This window comes from Oreochromis niloticus, linkage group LG23, assembly GCF_001858045.2.
Source record: "Oreochromis niloticus isolate F11D_XX linkage group LG23, O_niloticus_UMD_NMBU, whole genome shotgun sequence".
NCBI classification, from domain to species: domain Eukaryota; kingdom Metazoa; phylum Chordata; class Actinopteri; order Cichliformes; family Cichlidae; genus Oreochromis; species Oreochromis niloticus.
The window spans coordinates 2,512,264-2,533,231 of record NC_031986.2 but is presented as its reverse complement, the minus strand read 5'-3'; the positions used below and the strand labels follow the sequence as shown (position 1 = coordinate 2,533,231).

General features: G+C 39.3%; 1 protein-coding gene across 6 annotated transcripts in view; it reads left to right on the top strand.

Annotated features, from left to right (window-relative positions):
• LOC100700501 (dystrophin) overlaps window positions 1–17,527 on the top strand; it is a 69,708-nt gene extending 52,181 nt beyond the window's left edge. For 4 of the 6 annotated variants that reach the window (XM_025902986.1, XM_025902985.1, XM_005459234.4 and 1 more), the window contains 5 exons: window positions 6,664–6,822; window positions 7,657–7,900; window positions 12,335–12,449; window positions 12,691–12,780; window positions 16,774–17,527. In XM_025902986.1, coding sequence (XP_025758771.1) covers window positions 6,664–6,822; window positions 7,657–7,900; window positions 12,335–12,449; window positions 12,691–12,780; window positions 16,774–16,892 — 727 coding nt within the window. In that variant the 3' untranslated portion in view covers window positions 16,893–17,527. Of the gene's footprint in view, window positions 1–6,663; window positions 6,823–7,656; window positions 7,901–12,334; window positions 12,450–12,690; window positions 12,781–13,165; window positions 13,192–16,773 lie in introns of all 6 variants that reach the window. The other 2 variants (XM_013277247.3, XM_005459233.4) reach the window with 2 other exon arrangements.
• The last annotated feature ends 3,441 nt before the right edge of the window (window positions 17,528–20,968 follow it).

Here is a 20,968-nt window from a genome sequence, read left to right as displayed (position 1 = left end):
ACTTGAGTCTAAATAAATTTAGTTATTTAAACAAAATAAATTGCAAGGCACAGAGAGAGGAGCAGACGGTCTGTCCACGTTGGCTGCCTTGCAGTCAAAATGAGATTTGAGCAATAAATGCCTTGGCTTTCCATTTCTGTTTACATTTTATTAACTTACTACTACTGTTCTCGTAGTAAACTGTAACGTGCCCTACCTCCACAGCCTCTACACAAGACGTAAAAATACCCACACTCTTAAATGTCCAAGTATGACAGGAGCATGGACCATGTTTATGCATTAAGAATACATCAGTAAAAGTTTGTGTGTTTTCAAAATCCTCACAGCAATGACAAAACTTCTAGTGATTACTTTCTCTGCTCTGAATGGCAGGACTGAATATTCAAAAGTGGCTACATTTTAATGAAAAAGCTAAATGCAAAATCTTAAATGGGCAGTTGTCCCAATATGTGGTGATAGTAGCCACCTCAGGAAATATATATCCAGTACATAGTGTTATAATATTCAGCCAAACAAGTCTTGAAAGAGGTCAATGGCACCAGGATGGCATCAGCTACAGCAGCGGTCTCCAACCCCTTTTGTGTCACGGACCAGTTTAATGTCAGAAGATATTTTCATGGACCGGCCTTTAAGGTGTGGCGCATGATTACAACAAAATAAAACAATACGACCGAGACAAAAACGGTGGTATTTTGTAAATATAATAATAAACGCGAACTCACTGTGTAATTGTGTAACTTTATTAGCAGCGTCCTCCTGATATGCACCAACAACACTGAAAGTAACATCCTCCTCTCTGCCCCTTAATGCTCTCTGGTTGCTATGGTAATGCATAAAAATGTCTTTCAAAATAAGACAGAACTACAACACGGGAAAAGACCCAGGGAAGCCGACTTAATGATAAAAACCCTGAAAACGATAAATTTCACACCCGAGCCTCAGCTCTCACGGCCCGGTAACGGTCCGTGGCCGGGGGTTGGGGACCACTGAGCTACAAGTTCCTCTTTTTTCCAAATACAAACACACATACAGTGAAATCAAAGAGGCAGGGTCGTAATGAAGACTTATAAAGCACTTTCCTACTTGATCTAAGCACTCAAAGCGCTTTACACAACTTGTACATTCACACAAGCACTTTTTGCTATGCTTTTCACGAGCAACATGGGGTTAGTATCTTACCCAAGGATATTTGGCATGTAGACTGGAGCAGACTGGGATCGAACCTCCAAACTCCCAGTTAGTAAGTGACCTGCTCTACCACCTGAGCTCCAGTTCAACAAGAATTAATATGTGAAAAATCAATTACACATCCACAGGGGCTTATGGGGCTATATTTAAGTTTGGCGTATCTTTGGAGGTAGCAAAAGGGTGAGAAACAACAGATAAATTATGTTGTGTTGATTGTGGTTATTATTTCTGAATAAGTGAGACTACTATAACTATATTGACACAGAGGCACAGTATTAAACACCCTCACACCTGTTTAGTATAAAGTTTTGGCGAAAAGAAGTTTACCGGTGTATCAAAAGTAGCCCTAATTGTGATTTTATTTTCCATCAAAACATGAACGTTGTTGGTAAGTATAGATACTGATCTATCTATACTTACTAAACAAGAGTGCAAATCCGGGTGCAGCATAGAATCAGATCACAGAATTATAGAAAAAGTATAGGATTTTGTGACCTGTAGCGTTAAAGCTGGCGCGTGTGTGTGTGTGTGTGTGGCGGGGGGGGGGGGGGGGTTGCACCAGCCATTTTTAAAGGTAACTAACCAGAGGTGGGAAGTAACGAAGTACAAATATTTTGTTACTGTATTTGGATCGTACTTTTCTTGAGTATTTATTTTTCTGACAACTTTTGGCTTTTACTCCCTACATTTTTACACAAATACCTGCATTTTTACTTTTGGTTCAGCAGCATCAGTTAGTGTTTATACTCGGGGGTTAAAGAGGGGCGGAACGAATGCAGGTGTCCACAAGCTGTACTCGAGCATAAAGGCAATAAAGTCTTTTAAACTTTTAGATAATTTCTAGTAGAGATGGCACGATACCACTTTTTAATGTCCGATACTGATTCCGATATCATAAATTTGGATATCTGCCGATACCGATATGAATCCGATATAGCGTATTTTGTAATCAATAAAACTGTTTTTTTATAAATATCTTGCTGCATTTTGTATAAGTTCATACTCAAGTTTTAAAAAACAAGAGACTGAAGCTATTCTGTTATACCTGTATGCAAAAAATACACTGCACCCAAAACATTTTATAGTTCAGCAACACTGCTCAATCTAATAAATTTAAACCTACACCATCCTCCCTATTCTGGTATTTTAAAGAGTACTTACCTACCTAACTAATAGGGTTGCCAACTCCCAGCAAAAATATTAGGGAACCCCTCGCCCTTAATCGATGTAATCAACTTTAATTTAATGCAAGTGTAAAACAAATGCACAGAAATCAATTATTTTTCTACAATAATGAAGTAGATTCGACATCTTTCTTCAACAGAATTGCAAACTGCACAGATGGTACCTTACCAAAGGAAAAACTACTATAGCTTACTAGGGTGTATATTAGATTTATTAGTTACTATTAGGGCTGGGTATCGTCACTGATTTCTAGAATCGATTCGTTTCTGATTCACAAGGTCCCGAATCGATTCGATTCGATTCGATTTGAATCTGGGAAATTTTGACAGTCAGAAATATTATAATTCAGATAAGTACATTTACATATTTTTGTATCTATAAAAAGGAAGCTGGCAGAAATTAGGTTTTCTTTTCGGAAGTAAGTAAAAGGAAAAAAACAGCGGCCGACAGCACTGTAAACAACCGTAGACTTGTGCGTAACAAGCAAGCGAATAATGCAGAAAACAGATTTCGGGGATAGACGGGAAACTGTTCTTGAAGTACAGAGCGAGAGAGAGAGACAGAGAGAGAGAGCTGTGCATGAAGTGTGATTTTATCCTGGTGGAAGCAAAACAGTAAAAGTCAGAGGGAATTCATGACGACATTTATGTGAAGCGTAGTTTTGATCTTCTTTTGCTTCTGGTTTGGTCAATATTGTTTGGAGAGAGATCAATCTAACAGCTTTAGAATCAGCGCAAAAAGGGCGTGAACACAAAGTGCGGAGCCGCCGACATATCAGAATCAGCGAGCTGTTGGCTTTCAGCCCCGACCGTGTCCGTGCCGTCGGGTGAGAAAGGCGACATCTCACTGATTCTGATCCGCGGGTCTGCGCTGTGTGTTTACGTCTTTGTGCAGAATCCGTGTACCTGCTCTCATTTACTGTCTTAGCTGTTTGGTGGTTGTTGAAATTTTGTGAGGTTTCACCTGAGATTCTGGCATTTTGGGCAAAATAAATTTATATTAAAAAATCGATTCAGGATTTTAATGAATCGATTTCACGTTATCCAAGCCAGAATCGATTTTAATTAGAGCTGGGCAATATAAGATTTTTTCATATCACGATATGCTTTTTCATTTCAGGCGATAACGATATATATCACGATATAAGCCAAATAACTATATTTGTAAGATTTAAATGTGCCGTTGCTCACAAGTAAAATGTGAAATAATTAGCAGCTTGTTTTAATTAAAATATTTATTTCCCATAATAAGTTCAACAGGGTAGATGTACTTAAGGAACAGGAGACTTCAGTTTCAGATAAATAAAGGCAAATATTGCAAACTACACAAAAGGCAGCCACTAAAGCGTTTAAGTTTCAAAATAGAACAAACAAAACAGACTAAATTGTCAATTCCACTTAGAAACAAAATATTAATTCTAAAAATAAATCTTAGTTTGTTTTACAGAAGAACAGACAAAATTGACTAACTTTTGTCAATATCAAATAAACTGAGAACTAAAAGGAAATTCTCAATCTCTCCTTGTTGTATAGCTTAGCTTTTCAAACAGTTTTAGACTTTAGTCTGACAAAAGCCGAATGACGAATCAGCGCTTTCAGTCAGAGATTGAGCATGCACCGCTTTATTGTATTTCCAGACTTGCTTTCGGCACAATTTACAGTGCGCGCTACTCTGTTTTTTGTCAGACTTGAAATAGCCGAAATACCTTCACACTACGGAACTTCTGTGGCCCTTCCGTTCGACAAGCTCTCCGGCATTGGAACCATCATCTGTTTTTTCTTCGGTAACCTTCGCTCACGCTCTCGGTTGATTTTTCTCTAGTCGGCAAACTCATTTCCTCCATTACCCGGGCTGCACGGCTGCAAAAACAAATACACATGTGCGCCTTGGCGCTTGTGCTGTACGTAACAAGTCACGTGACGTGACGCTGCGGCTGTGATTGGTTCGGCTCTGCGCTACTTAATTTGGGTTGGCTGTTCTTTTTTTTCTTTTTTTTAAGAGGACAAGAGAGATGAGGCCTATCGCAATAGTTTAATTTTTCTATCAAGAAAAAGTTATTTCGCAATACATATCGTTATCGTTCTATCGCCCAGCTCTAATTTTAATCGATAAATCGATTATAAAAACCCACCCCTAGTTACTATATACAATAATGGATTTCTATACATTTAATCAGATGACCACTTTTGTTGTAAGATTCAGATAATTATTTATTCAAAGTTTTTAAATGACATAACAAAGAAAAGTATTTCCTTGTCCCCCCCTTTCCCTGTTAATGCCCTACCTGGCCCCTGACAAAACTTTGCTAGACCCACCCCTGCACAGTTACCAGCCGTCAGCTACGTAGAAAAGGATCCTGGTGTTATTTGTCTCTCAGAAACAGTTCATAACTTCCCTTCAACTCATTCATGTCACCTAAAAGGTAAACCTGTTTCTCCATCACCTGTTCAGCTCTGATGATTCAGTAAGGACATCTCCTGGTTTCATCTTCATCTTTCCCTCTCACCACATATCCAAACCGACATCATGACCAGCAGCTTTTACAGCCGTGGCTCCAGCAAACATCAGCTGATACTAGAAAGTAATATTAAATACATTCTAACAACAGCTTATCACGCTTAAACGTGCTGCTGTTGTTTATCCGCTGGTTTCCTCTTTCTAGCGCAAAGTGGGCGATAAACAAGAGAGACGGGACTTGCGGCAGAAAAGCCGATCAGCTGATCATTGATCAGTTTCATGCTTGAAGTAATAACAGGAGAGGAAGGGGGAGTGAATGAGAGAAGTAGATGCAACTGCGCAGCAAAGACAGAATAACTCCAGCTTTGTGTCTATTTTTTAATTCTAGCTGAAGTACGGGACAAATCGTTTCCTTTTCACCTCAATATGCAACTCCGACGGCCAGTCCAGCTGTGGCTCAATATATCAGTTGTTAAGCTTAACGTGGAAATACTCTGCAAACATTCAGGGATGAACTTGCACACTTGCTTTACTTCTCTGGGATAGTTTTCGCCGAGATGAATGCCGCAGTTTAGGAAGCATGTAGCAAGGCTCCAAATGCTCCAACAGACCGCCGACAGGTCTCGCAGACAACAGCCGCTCTATCACGTGACACATACTGCTCCGATGCGCCGAGCTGGGTTACGCCAAGTAGCGCGTTTTGTGAGGTGATTTTGTGATACTTCGGATCGGATTACATTTTTTTTTATTTCTCTCCGATATCCGATCCAGTAATTTAGGTCAGTATCGGACTGATACGTAATATCGGATCGGTCCATCTGTAATTTCGAGTGCAACATTTCTATTAGTTTAACAAACATCAGGAAATAAACAGTTTGGCACAGAGTGTGTTGCTAGCTAGAAGTCCAGCTGCTTGATTCCCAGGGAGAATAAAGAAAAGGATGTGAGATAGGTTCACTTGGAGATGAAGATGTATGGAAGACAGGACGGGCAGAAGAAGAGAAGTTAGGTGGTAGTACCTGGTACCAGATTTAAAGCTAAGGACTACTTAGTATAGGATAAAGAAGTTAGCTTAACTTACTGTTCCTTTTGTGTGTCTTTACCTTAGGAACAGTAGTCTTGTTCTCGCAGGCTTAGTAGTATTCTTACCTTTGCCTGAAGTTTGCGTAGAATGTATGGGCTTTAACCACTTTTTTAAAAAAGTTGCAGCCCTGTTAGTTCCTTGACAAACACCAAAATTTAAAAGTAGTCCAGCACACATGGAAATTAAATTAAGGCTAATTTGAAAAATGGCTTCGGGCTTCACATCCACATAAAGTGCAATATGGAGCTTGGTTGATGAAATGTATTCCATGAATAAAAAGTTTAAAGAGAGCTGAGAGAGCTCCACTTTACCCGAAGTGGATTTCACTTTCAAATCAGCAGTCATCTTGAAGGTGATTTGTTTTCATTCAGCACATATCCTTTAATATTCATGGTAGCAGTGCAGTGAGCCCAATAGCTAAATACCTGACCTAATTAAAATGCTCCTGAATCTTGCAGGCCATATAACTCATTGCTCGGAGCTGGCAGCGTGTGACCAGTCCAGTGTTCCTAACAGAGTTCAAGAAGATAGCTCTGGCCCTCTCTCTGTCTCCATGCTCTTTTATGTTTCTTTCTTTCTTCTTTCTTTTTTTTTTGTGGTGGTGTTATGTTTAGCTGCTACTCTTTCATTCAGTTGCTTTTCTTTTTCCTTCATTTTCCGTGTGTGTGTCTGTGTGTACGTGCATTGGCATCTTTGTTGCTATGTGTGTGTATCATTGGTGGGTATGTTTGACGTGTGTGTGTCTGCAGCGATGACGAGCACATGTTGATCCAGCACTACTGCCAGTCTCTGAACCAAGGCTCTCCTCTCAGCCAGCCCCGCAGCCCCGCCCAGATCCTCATCTCCATGGAGACAGAGGAGAAGGGAGAGCTGGAGAGGGTCCTTAATGACCTGGAGCAGGAGAACAGGTCAGTGGAGCCCATCCTGTTACTGTGCCTCACACTCCAGTCTACACAACTCAGCTTTGAATCTGAAAGCGGTCGTCACATGACACATTTAACTGAGTTTAGATTTGACCACTAGGGTTGACTAGAAAATCCAAATCTAGTCTTGGCAATCAGGGGACAAATCAACAAGTAACTGTACCTGACGAGCACAAAACAAGAACTGTTTCTTGTTTTGTTTTTTTCCAAGGAAAAGTCCTTTTTGCTTTTCTCCAAAACTTAACCTGTGCCGTCTGAATCATCATCCTGTCTCTTTAACTTTATTCAAAACTGAACTAACGTCATACGTAATGTAAATATGACCAATTCTGCAATGATGGCACAACTTTAAATCATTCATGAACACTAAGAAATGATTCAGGTCTTCTTTCGGTTGAAAGGACAGTCTGTAAAATGTGATGCCCAGATCATATTCAGTCATTCATTTTCCACAGCAGACCAAGTGTAGCTTCATTTATAATAAGATTGTGATATATCTTATTTTTAATAAAATAAAAATAAGAAGTCTTATTCTTTTGCTTCTGCCTTCACCTCGCTAGCTTCAACAAATCTTTCCCATAGCTTCATGGTATGGCTCATCAACTCATCCTCTGTAGTTACTATAGCTCTGCACATCACCCTTGTTCTTGAAATTGCTTCCTTTTCCATTGCTCAGGCATCGTCTTACTCTTCAGGATTGTGTTAAATAATCTGGTTAAAAAGTCCACTGCCCTCATTTAAATCCAGCTGTTCCTGGCCTTACTCCTGTATACCAGAGCTTGTAGCAAGAAGTAACCTCATTTCTGTTCATCTGTGCAGGAAACTACAAGCAGAGTACGACCGCCTGAAGAAGACACACGACAGAAAGGGTCTTTCCCCACTGCCATCGCCCCCAGAGATGCTACCAGTGTCGCCACAGTGCACACGTGATGCTGAGCTTATCGCTGAGGCTAAGCTGCTACGGCAACATAAAGGCCGTCTAGAGGCCCGGATGCAGATACTGGAGGACCACAACAAACAGCTGGAGTCTCAGCTTCACAGACTGAGACAGCTCCTGGAGCAGGTATACACACTTAATGCATGAGAGCCCCAGTTCACACATGCTGATTTTACTTTAACCACACTCCAAGTTCCACATTTCTGTGTTACCATTCTCTACCCAGTGGTGTTGGCTTCTGGGTCAGCCCAAGTTTATGTTCTAGTGGGTAAAAAGGAAGTCAGGGAGTAGGAAATCGTCGGGTGTGTGCGGGTTTTCAGTAAACCTGGCCACTATTCTGTACTGCTAGAGAACGGAGTAGATTTTGCTGCTGAGGATGAGTATGGAAATAATGCTCTGCATCTGGCTGTTATGCAGGGTCGCCTTAACAATGTCAGAGTCCTTCTCACACAGTCCAACATTGATGCTGAGACTGTCAAACTCGGCAGTCAGTCACCACTGCATCATGTGGCATTTGCCATAATGGCAAAGAAAATGCTGCTGCCATTTTTGAGTTGTTCCTCCAGTGTATGCCTGAATATCCTCTGGACAAAGCTGACAACAAAGGGAACACAGTTCTATTCCTGGCCTATGTGAAAGGAATCGCAAGCCTGTGCTGTGCTGTTGTGAGGGGTAGGGCTCACCTGGGAGTAACTAATAATCAGGGTATCATATTTTCAGCTACCAGGTTGCATCCAAGCAGTTGCCTTCTAGTTATGCTTTGCAAAGAGTGCCCATGCTGTTATGGCCCCAACTGCTATGAATGTGCTGCCAAGTTTGGAGTTTGAACATAAAAACATCGCTGCCACTGTGGGCGTCTACTATGCCACAAGTGCTCATCAAGTTTGATTTGAACAAACCGGTGAGAGTGTGCGACATCTGCTTTGATGTACTAACTCTGGGTGGTGTGTCATAACGCTGTGGTATGGATGTCTTTCGACCTCTGGCAATTATTCAAGCACACCAGGCGAAGGGACATCAGTAGCAGGACATATTAGCAAGAGAATCCCAGACATTTACGGACCATTATCTCTATACTGTTCCAGTTTATGAAAAACTATTAATCTTTGTGTTTGTGTTTTTGGAATGGAGTCTATATGGTCTGACCAGACTGTACTGTATTCTCACAGTATTTCACAGGCTTGTCTAAATGTTGTTCAGCAATGATTAAACTAGAGATGGACCGATCCGATTTTACGTATCGGTATCGGTCCGATACTGACCTAAATTACTGGATCAGATATCGGCGAAAAATAAAAAATGTATTCCGATCCATTAAATATCAAAAAAGCACCTCACAAAACTTGCGACACGGCGTAACTCGGCTCATAACCGTAGCACGTCGGAGCAGTATGCATGACGTGATAGAGCGGCTGTGTGTATTTGTAGCCTCGCTACCAAACCAGCATTTCATCTCCGAGGAAGTTATCCCAGAGAGAAGTAAAGCAAGTGTGTAAGTTCATCTCTGAATGTTTGTAAAGCGTTCCCATGTTAAGCTTAACAACCGATATATGGAGCGACTGCCTCTCTCTCTCCCTCACCTTCCTGCCGCTACTTCAATCGTGAAACTGCTTAACGATCAGCTGATCGGCTTTTCTGTCGCTAGTCCGTCTCTCTTCTTTGTTTTTGGCCCACTTTGCACCAGAAAGAGGAAACCAGCGGTGGAACAACAGCAGCACCTTTAAGCTTGATAAGCTGTTGTTAGAATTTATTTAATATTACTTTCTACACCAGGATCCTTTTCTACGTAGCTGACGGCCGGTAACTGTGCAGGGGCGGATCTAGCAAAGTTTAGCCAGGGGGGCCGATAGGGCATTAACAGGGAAAAGGGGGCACAAAGACATACTTTTCTTTCTTATTCTCATTTAAAATATGTAGCTTTTAATAAATAATTATCTGAATCTTACTCCCAAAGTTTTAATCTGATGTAAAATGTATAGAAGTCCATTACTGTATATAGTAACTGTTAAGTCTAATATACCCTAGTAAGCTATAGTACTTTTTCCTTTGGGAAGGTACCGTCTGTGAATTCTGCAATTCTGTTGAAGAAAGATGTTGAATCTATTTAATTATTCTTGAAAAATAATTTGTTTCTGTGCATTTTTTTCCACCCTGCATCAAATTAAAGTTGATTACATCGATTAAGCACCATGAGGTGGAGGGTGGGTGGTTCCCTATTTTTTTTTTTTTTTTTTTTTTTTTTTTGCTGGGAGTTTGCAACCCTATTAGTTAGGTTGCTTAATATTTCTGCTAAGTAGTCTTTAACATACCAGAATAGGGAGGATGGAGCAGGTTTAAGTTTATTAGATTGATCAGTGTTGCTGAACTATGAAATATTTTGGGTGCAGTGTATTTTTTACATACAGGTATAACAGAATAGCTTTAGTGTTGTTGTTTATTTAAACTTGAGTATGAACTTATACAAAATGCAGCAAGATATGAAAAAAAAACAGTTTTATTGATTAAAAAACACAATATCGGATTCATATCGGTATCGGCAGATATCCAAATTTATGATATCGGTATCGGTATCGGACATAAAAAAGTGGTATCGTGCCATCTCTAGATTAAACACACTTCAACATGCTTTTTCTTTAGCAATGGACTCGTGCATTTTTAGACATTCATCCAGCCAATGGCTTTCTGGGGGCAAATGAATAAAATACATTCAAATCATTCATTTTGAGACCCAAACTCTTTACCTGAGGGGATACTGTACAGTTTTTGAGTTTGGATCTCTTATCTTGTGTATAGTATTATCTACTTGCGGTTTATAGTTTGACTGATTCCTAAAGTTTTTGTTTTGTGAATACCATCATTTTACCATTTCCTGTGAGTATAGTGTATTTATTTTTTGTAATCAGGGTTGGGTTCTTTCCCTCCTTATGCTGCGTTTTAAGCTCTATTAATCTTGATTGTTTTGCCTTCCTTTCATATGCATTTTTTTTCTTATCGTTTGGGTTCTCACCAGTTTGAACAATGCTTGAAAGAGGAGCATGGTCAGATAAATCAATACAACCAGTGTTACCACTGGATATTCTGTGGGGCTCTCCTTTTAGCACAAAGAAATAGGGTTAGGGGTTAGGGATAGGGTTGCCAAGTCCAAGAAGACCATTAAAAGGATCGATCCTTTCAGTAAATTTGAGTTCAGTTTCCATGAAAATTTATTGTTGTTTTGAATTTTCAAATCTGTATAAATTGGACTATGTTCAGAGAAATCGAATGTCCTAATTCTTCATGACCTTGTATCTCTATACTGCATAATATACTTATTAAACATAAAAAGTCAGTGCTAAAGTAGGATGAGTGAGATGTTGAGGAAAAAAAGGACAATCTCCATACAGTGAGCTTCTGTTTTTTAATTAAATTCCGAAAGCGCTTTCTGTCTAACATTCACACAGTGTCTTGCCCAAGGATATTTGGCATATCTCTATATTTCCAAGTGGAAATCCAAATCTTCTTGATTCCATACTCTAACATGGCAAAAATGAGCAGTGAAAAAGCCAAAAAATACAAACCCAATTTGCAGGTTCACAGTTTGGGGAGTGGATAATCCTTCTGGCATCTCTGCTGGAATTTTTTAACCGAACATATTATGTCTGATCTGTTCATCTCGCAGTAGATGAAGGGAAAAACCCTGTGTTTCTTCTTCACCTAACTTTTATATCTGGTCTTTCTACCCTCCCTCTCTTTCTGGGCGTCACATCTTCTGAGAGGCATCTGGCCTCACCCACTGAGACATCCAGTCACATTGTTGCGCTGAATTGCAAAGACACAAACTTGAACGCAATAGATGTTATCCCATCTATTCCCTTCTTCTTTTCTCTGCTTTAGAAACTCACTCTTCCCCTTGGTCCACTCTTCTTCCACTCTGTTTGTTTTTATTTCTCCTTTACTTGCATGGATCTCCTCACCATTTTCTTGATGGAAACCCTCAGCAGGTGAAGGTGTTTCCGAATATTTCTTATTGTTTGTATTTGAAAAAACTAAGGTCCACACATGTATGCTAGCCTATTGTTAGTCCTTGTGAGGTAGTATTCCTAAAGATGTTTAGGAATACTACCTAACAAGGTAAAAGACAGTTAAACTTTACTGGATTTGATCAAGTGAGTTTAGACTATTCTTATTCAATATCTGCTGATGATAAAATACTCTTAAGCTAGGCGTCAATCCCAAGTAGCACAAGATACTGATGGTCTCCAGAATTTTCATCAGTGAGCAAAGAGCTGCGAATAAGCAGGGTACACACGTCACTTTTCTCTGCCCTGTGTCATATTACTGCCAGTTTCCTGTGTTTTGTTTGTGTGTTGTACTTGACATATTGTTTGTTTGTTTTTATTATCTTTATCTCTTTATGGAAAAAAAAACCCTACGTTACCTCAACATGCACTTTATTTTATACTGTAAATATATCTGTATTTATGACTGACTCTAAGCTCTGCACAACATTTCCTAACAGATCTACTGTTTGTGTACAAACAGCAAATAAAAGATGTTGTCCTTATCTTATGTGTGCCTCAGACGGATTCCAAGGTAAACGGCACAGCTCTGTCCTCCCCATCCACCTCCTCTCAGCGTTCCGACTCCTCTCTCCCTCTGCTTCGTGTGGCTGCCAGCCAAACTACTGATACAATGGGTAAAAACACCCACACATCCCTTTTATATTCTTTAATTTGCATCCACCCTTTGTGACGCATAGACGATATAAATAGATTTCTAGTACCTGTGGAACATATGCTGCTTGGACATCGGTTTACATGAGACAACACACACGTTAAAGACTTGCATGTGTGTTTTATGGTGTGTGTGTGCGTACATGTGCTCGGGTCAGTACTCGTTAAACTATCCTTAAACGCTTTGTTTCCTTTCTGTTTCAGGTGATGATGAGCTGTCCAGCCCATCCCAAGATGCAGCTGGGCTGGAGGAAGTGATGGAACAGCTCAACAATTCTTTCCCTCAAAGTCAGGGTATGAAATAATTCACCTCTTCTGCAGCAAGGTGCCTCCTTTTACTGAGAAAGCTGCAAAGATCAGGGGAGCTACTTTGCTAAGAGTCCCACCTTAGCAAGATGTTTTCTTGTCTAACGTTACACATCTGTGGAAAAACTGAACTGAGCATCTCATTTATATGAATAATTATGCTGTGATTGATGTAGTGCTCAGGTTATGGGTTTTCAAACACTCTTTGTTGAAGAGTTCCTTTCAATGACATACTTATATCAAACTTTATCATAGCTGTAATTCATCATTTAAGTGTCACCTTCAAGCATCTTTCTTCCTCTCTTTTACCAACACAAGATGATTTTACCTTCTTTCTTGTCTTTTCTTTCTTTCCTCCTTTTACATGAGCTAGGAGGGAGAAAGGCACACCCATGAGAGGTTAGTGGCTTACCTTCCTCTTTTCCTCCCCACTCTACCATTGCACGCTTCTGTTACTGCTGTATCAGTACCATGTTTGCAACACTTTTTGGCCTTATGGTTTAAATGTCATCTGGAACAGAGCCAAGCTCTTAATAGAAGTCTAACAGCTGAAGAAATGATTCGGAAATTTGGGCATATTATGGCAGAGTGGAGATGACATGGTGCAGTGATGCTGTGGGAAAATGTAAATATCTATCCTCTTTTGCTTTTTCTTTCATTTCCTTCCCCCCTTTCCTGTCGCACCACAGCAGTGCTGGACTGGTAATCTGGCATACTGGGCATTTACCTGGTGGGCCGTTGCACTTTTGGGCCACTGTGCACTGGGCCTACAAGCACTGACAATGAAAATGAACTAATGAGTTCAACCAGCTCTTTCTCTACCCTCGCTGTGCACTCACGCGCCTTGTAGAACAGAGAAAAAGAAAACTGCAGCAAAATGTCGAGTTAACCAACATCTTAGCTGTCAGGGCTGCTGATGCACCGCCAACAGGAAGCTACTGTTGCTTAGGCTCTGGGGTTCAACTTCTGACCAGGGTGTGTATGTAGTCAGGGTCTGTATTTTCTGCACTATAAGGCGCATTTAAAATCCTTTCATTTTCTCAGAAATAGTGGCTGTTAAAACAGTGCGCCTTATGTATGAATTCTGGTTGTGCTTACTGACCTCGAACCGATTTTATGTGGTACACGGCGCTCAGAAATCTGTCAAAAAATATTTTAGTACCACTTTGGTAAGCTACGAAGCCGCACCGCTGGATGGATTGTAGGAGCATTACGGCTACCGTAGTCAGGAGCCTCGCAGAGTAATCTTGGTCCGTACCTTGTCAGGTGTTAGAGAACCAGGACACTGGTTAGAAGTGGGCTACTGGAACAAGAAGGCATAAGTAGACAAGGAATGTCTTCTGTCTTTCTCCCCTCACCCCAACTGGTCGCAGCAGATGGCCCCGCCCCTCCCTGATCCTGTTTCTGCTGGAGGTTTTTCCTTCCCTCTGTCACCAGAGAGCTTGAGGGGGTCATATGATTGTTGGGTCTATATGTATTATTGTAGGGTCTACCTTACAATATAAAGTGCCTTGAGGCGACTGTTGTTGTGAATTGGCACTGTATAAATAAAATGTAATTGAACTGAATGAGAATATGGGGCTTTTTGAATGCTACTACCAAGTAATTCCAGCAAAAGAGATACATGAAGAGGATATGGGATCTATGGAGTCTTGGAAATCCAACATTTATAGCACTACTAGTAGCTTTGTTCCAACATCTGGAAGAAGCAACTGCTATCACAACTAGAGATCGACGAGGTGCAAAACAAATGCTACAGCAAGGTGGACATTAGGTCATGGGTGAGATGTCATTATCCCCACCCTCCAAGATTGGGTACCAAGCACCACAACTGATGTGTTAATAGTACTGAGTGTGAGCTGTGAATGTTAATCATAAGCATGGAAAAAAAAGTGCTTTTTTGAACAAGGCACGAGCAGAAAACCCTCTTAAGTTCTCCAGGAGAGTAGAAAATGTATTAATCATGGCAGCACAGGAACAAGTGCCAAGCACAAGATCCATAGAAGCTGGGGTTCACACCACACCAGCTGCAGGCTCTGCAAAGATGCCCCTGAGACAATCGAACACATAACAATGGGTTGCAAGATGCTAGCAAGCAGGAGATACATGGAACGCCATAATAACGAAGTGGCTGGCATATACAGGAATATTTGTGCCAAGTATGGCCTGGAAGTCCCGAGGTCAAAAAGGATGCACCCCACAGTGTGGTTGACAATAAACAAGCTATGATCCTGTGCGATTTCCAGATAAAAACGGACAAACTGGTGATGACTAACCAACCGGACAAGTGGACAAGCAGTGATAGACGGCAGTAGTGATAGATGTAAAGTGCCTTGAGGCAACTGTTGTTATTATTTGGCACTATATAAATAAGATATAGTTGAATTGAACTTGGCACAGTGATCCCAAGCTGGGCAAGTGGCTGTCCCAGTGTGTGTCCCAGTCCAACCTGCACCATGGCGCCTGTTTTCACGTTAGGCAGTGGAATTAGTGCTCCAATGTAAAGTCTGTGCTATGTGTTTACGTAATGGCTGCATATACTTTCATAAGATGACACTGTGACACAAGTTCACAGGACAATGTGCCTGCAGACTAAGTTGCTGCTTTGTTGTAGCCTTTCAGCAGCTTCAATTTGTTAATTGGTTTGTTTAAGAATTGAAACGTGTGGGTTTTGAATCTGATTGAATTTCCAGTGTGGTGGCCTCAGTGCCTCTGGGTAGGTCATGGTAGCTCTGAGCTTTAAAAATGTGCTGTATAACTTATCAGTTAGTTTTAAAGTGGATTTAAAGGCAAATTGTATACAAACATGCACATTTTCAGATATGTTTTTCAGACACACGCCTCTCCATTTTCAGATGAGATCATTAAAGTATAGTATAGCTGTATTTTTAGTATACTTAATAAATGGGTTCAAAATTTTGTACGATTTAATTCATCGGTTTTTTTCGACCCCTCGTAACCTCATAAATTCAGGAGCTAGCAACATAGATGTTCCACATTTTGTCAGGTTACAGCCTTGTTCCAAAATGGATTAACTTCATTTTTCATCTCAAAATTCACACACAATAGCCCATAATGACAAGGTGAAAACTGTAAGTATTTATAGCCTTTGTTGAAGCACCACTTGAAGCAATTACAGTCTTTTTAAGTATGATACATGATGCAGTATGAGGCAGTTTGTCCCAACCTTCTTTGCACAACCTCTCAGGCTCCAACTGCTTGAATGGGGAGCATTAGTACACAGCCATTTTCAGATCTCTCCAGAGTTCTGAGCCCAGACTTTGGTTCAAGTCTGGGCTCTGGCTGGGTTAGGGTTAGTGACTCAAAAACGTTCACAGAGTGGTCCTGAAGCCACTTTTGTCATCTTGGACTCGGGCAAAGGTTCATTTTCCAACAGGAAAAGGTCTAGACCGCGCTGGTGTAAGTTATCATCAAGGACCTCAACTAGTCTCCTGAGCGCATTTTTGAGTGTCATATGAAAAGCTGTGAATATTTTTGTACGTGTTATTTACATGCAAGAATTTCAAGCAAACCTTTTTCACATTGTCATTATATTATATTATGATATTTGTGTGCAAATTTTAAGGTGAAAAATTGATTGAATCCATTTTGGAACAAGGTCATGCCAGGAAATATCAAAATGTGCTGTGAACAAACGCAAAAACGTATTTTTGCCAGCTCCCATTTAGTCACACGAAACCTGCTTCTATCCCTTCTTTGCTGAATTATACAGAGTATAGTGTTTAGATTGTGATATTCAGAGTGGCTGTAACTTTGGTATGCTGCAGGTCTTAACAGAGCTTTAAATGTTTTCAGCATTTTGAGCCCTCATTATTTCATAAATACGTGAAAAAGTCCACAAGAAAATTTAAATCATAGCACAAAGATAACATTTTTCATGTCATGCAGATATGGTAAAATTCTTGTGCAAGGGGGGTTTAGATGAAATCTTCCATAAGTGTTTTTTTTTTCTCCCCTCAGGTCCCAGCATTGGCAGTTTGTTTCACATGGCTGATGATCTGGGCCGTGCCATGGAGTCACTGGTCAGTGTGATGACGGACGAAAGGAGCACCAAACAGCACGAGGCCCTGCACTTCTGATCCTGCCTTTAATCTTCAGCCCTAACACCCCTCTCTCCTCCGTCCCTCCCTACTTTCCTACCTATCGCATGCTTTTCTAGTCAAAACAACTGGATTGGAAACAGTTTACAAAGAGAATATATATATATATATATATATATAACATTTATTTTTGTGAAAGATTAAAGTTCCAGCAATGTCTCATCAAAAAAGTACATGTAGATTTCAGTAGTTTCTTAAAATGTCCTAAAGTTGTTTTATTATGAAGAGAGGCTGTTTTTGGTTTTTTTTAGCTTTTGTTTTTTAACGTCTATGCAATTGTACAAAACAACAATGGGGCTATGGGTTGGGGGTTGAGATACAAAGAAGTATGGTCATATATTTGCCATCTCTTTGTAACTGGGGAAACTAAATATTTGTATCAAAAATGAATGATTGAAATAATAAGGGTGCTTTATAAGAGAAAACATGTCTTTGTAAAACATACACTACTGTCACAGTAATGCAGACCTAATGGATCCTTAAAGTAGAATGTCTGCAAGACTGTATGGATGTGTGTTTGGTTGTGTATGTGGTGGTGCCTAAATTTCATATTGCAATCCTTTTTTCCAAAAAGTTGAGAAGCTATGTAAGAGGTCAATAAAAGGAAAAATCAATTTGCAAGTCATTTAATCATTTAGCATTATAGCAGTTGCTATAATGTAGTAAGTGTTTATTTGTCTTAAACATGGCTTCTGAAGCCAGCCTTTGCTTTAGAGCCACATTAAAAACAATCACGTTAAGCCTTTGGCATCTGATCAGTTGATGGTGGAATATATATGTATATGTATGTGTATGTGTGTGTATATATATATATATATATATACACATACATACATACACACATATATATATATATATATATATATACATATATATATATATATATATATATACACATACACATACACGAAGTAGTTATCGTTTTCAAGTTGGTGTATTTTTTTTTTTTAACTAGTGGCTTCTACATCTTTTGACACAAACTATATTTCTTATGGTTTAATATGCTGCAAAGCCAAAAAAAGAAAAGCTAAGATTTAAGAAAACTGCTCCCTTATCTCAATTTCCATTTTTAAAATATTATGACATACGCTGTAGATGAAAGTAGGACACTCTTTCCTCGTCAGCTGCAATCATCCCTTCATTTAAAAATAAAAGAAAGAATTAACAAATTTGTACTTAATGAAGCAGAATGACTGTCATTTCACAAAGTTTTGCAAAATCACGTTGCCAAGAAGCTCCTGCAGGCTGCTCCCTGCCACAGCAGGTAGCTCTGTATGTTTGGAGGGCATTGAGTGTAAAACTCTTCCAAATCAAAGATATCTGTGTGGAATCCAACTAGCAATTTTTTTGTTTATTGAGCAGATGTGTTAACCACATCAACAAAGCTGGGAAGATTTAGTGACTTCCATCCACTATGGTGCATAACACTGAACGAACCCGACACAAAGTGACCATCTCTGATTTGCATAAGAACTTTATAGTGATTGCTGTGAAATTTAAGCTTAATGTATAAAATACTTTTAAAGATTTAAAAATATTGACTTATGTCAAAGATAGAAGCCTAAAAAAGAAAATAAATTCTTAGTTTCAACATATGGTTTGTTGTTTTTCCACTATATTAAATCAAACACACGTTTTAAATGATTTGCAAGTAATTAAATTCTCATTTTATTGACATTTTACCCATTGGCCAAGCTTTTGGGGAAATACGATTGTACTTCTTTTTCTGTATTTTTTTGTGTGGTTTTGGGTGACAAAATTTGTGTTCTATTTGAGTTCTTTATCCATCCTTCATCCCTGTTATTATTCCCAGTTTTTCACCTTATTTACTGCACAAAGGCCTCATTCAGATCTGTCATTTCGAATTACTGAATGTGAGAGGAATGCACTGCAAAAGCAACCTTGCCTCTTTCTCTTGTGGAGATGCAAAGAAAACGTGCATGAGAGAAGTAAGGACCTAAAAAAGTGCATCAGCTGAGAAGTCAGAGAAAGATGTTTGGTGCAAGTGAGCAAGAGGCATTTCTTCAGCGATAAAGATCTGGTGGTGTCCCTCTCTTTCTCCATAAATACTTCCTATATCCCATATCTTCTTCAGAATATTAGTATTATCTAGTTTTCAGCTTCAGCTCTACATTCGACCTTGAAGTTACGATCTTGGTTGTTGCACTGACACATGCAACATGAGAATTTAATTTTAACACAGCTTTTCCACTTCAGCAGTACTGTAAGACTAGAATCTGAGCACTGCAGTGTTACACGGCTGCTAGATTGTGAGGATTTCTTGAACTATGAAAGAATGTTTAAAGAGGCCTGGTTAAATTGACTTTGTGTGAATTTTCAAAGTTCAGAGGCAGTTTCTCTGCTGTTCTCAGTCCTCGCATTGATAAATTGCTAGCTAATTCATTTCAGAACTATACTGTTCAGTAAATGCACTGTAGGAGCCTCCAGCCTGAATGCCCAGATGCATTTATCCATGCATCCATGCATTAATCCCTGTGCACTACTGTCAAACCTGGGATATACTAAACCTTTTTCTATGTGGAGGAAGTATTTTATTCTAGCAAAAATTATGTTTTTTCCTTTGGTTAAAGGTTATTTGATTTTGTGCTGTGTGTTGTGTTTCAATTAAAGCATGTGTGACTACAGGAAGTTCATCATTATTTAATATTTAACAACTCAGAAGTATGTGAAAAGTGGTACAGTATTATGTGCATGCGTGTTTGGCATCGAGCATTATCCCACAGGTTTTTCTGGCACTAAGTTTGATTTGACTGGCCAGGTTTTTAATTAACGTTTGTTTCAGTCTCATCATTTTTCAGATAACATCAGTACTTCACAACATATCAGATTCCACCAAATATATGCCTTACTATTGTATTATAAAATGCTTTACTGTATATCAATAAAGCACGCAGTTATACTGATTTGAATCAGCCATTTGATTTTTTTTAATTAAACAGAAAACTTAAATACAGGATCCTGCAGTAAATCTCTGCATAAAGGTTCTCTGTCCAAAATATGAACATTGGCATCCTTAAAAGAGTGACCTTTATCCTTTGGATGTTGATGCTGAGTCTGGTCCTGTCGATATGGCTCTTCTATGTTGTGCAATGCATTTATGGTGTGGCTGTTTGGTTTCTACAATATAGAGGTCTGAGGAGGACTCGCTGCACCATACAGCATACACTATGTTGTTTAGCTTGTATTTGTGTTCCTTCCCAGATCCTTAGACTACCATGACCTGGATGACAGAACCTACACAGATTGAAGAAATATCTCCAAGTCCTGTTTCTCAGGGTTTGCTGCGATAAATATTCCTGTATATGATGAGAATGGATCTGGATAAGTAAGCTGACAATGAACCACTGAAAAGGCATGGCATGTATACTCACGAGTAGAGGGTATGACTTACACGTGGGTGTTAAACAGGGACAAAAAGTATTGACATCAATCGTCTGGAAGACAATGGTTTGGTGACAAGAGACTAACGGTAAGACATAAACAAACAACACACAGGTGATCAAACACTCTAGGCCAGGGGTCTCAAACTTCATGCATATTGACATGAAGTTACTGTTTTTGTTAGGGAGGATTAGTTTGTTGTTGAGTGCGATGTTAAAATAGGTTCTTTAAAAAGCAAGAAATTATTTAATATGTGAAGGCGACATGAGCAGAGAGTACAAACATGTTGGGGGATTGGCTGTGTTAGTTCAGTGAGAGAGTCAAAAATGAATGTGTACACTTATGTCTGCGTTTTGATTTTGTCTTGTTATGCAATATTTGAAATTTTAAAAGACACAAAACACTATAATTCAGAAATATTTGTTGGTTTTTTCTTGTTTGTTTCTTTCTTTTGTAGTACTTGAAAGTGAATCTATCCTTCATCAATTCACTCTTTTAAAAAAAAACAAAAAAAAACTATTTTCACAATTTTAGTCCCAATTGGGGTCTTCTTACTTTGTCTAATGGAAAATATTGCAGTGGAGTATTTTAAGTTTGTGTAATTTTCAAAGGTAAAATTTTAAATTTGGTTGTATTGATCTGTTCAAGGACTT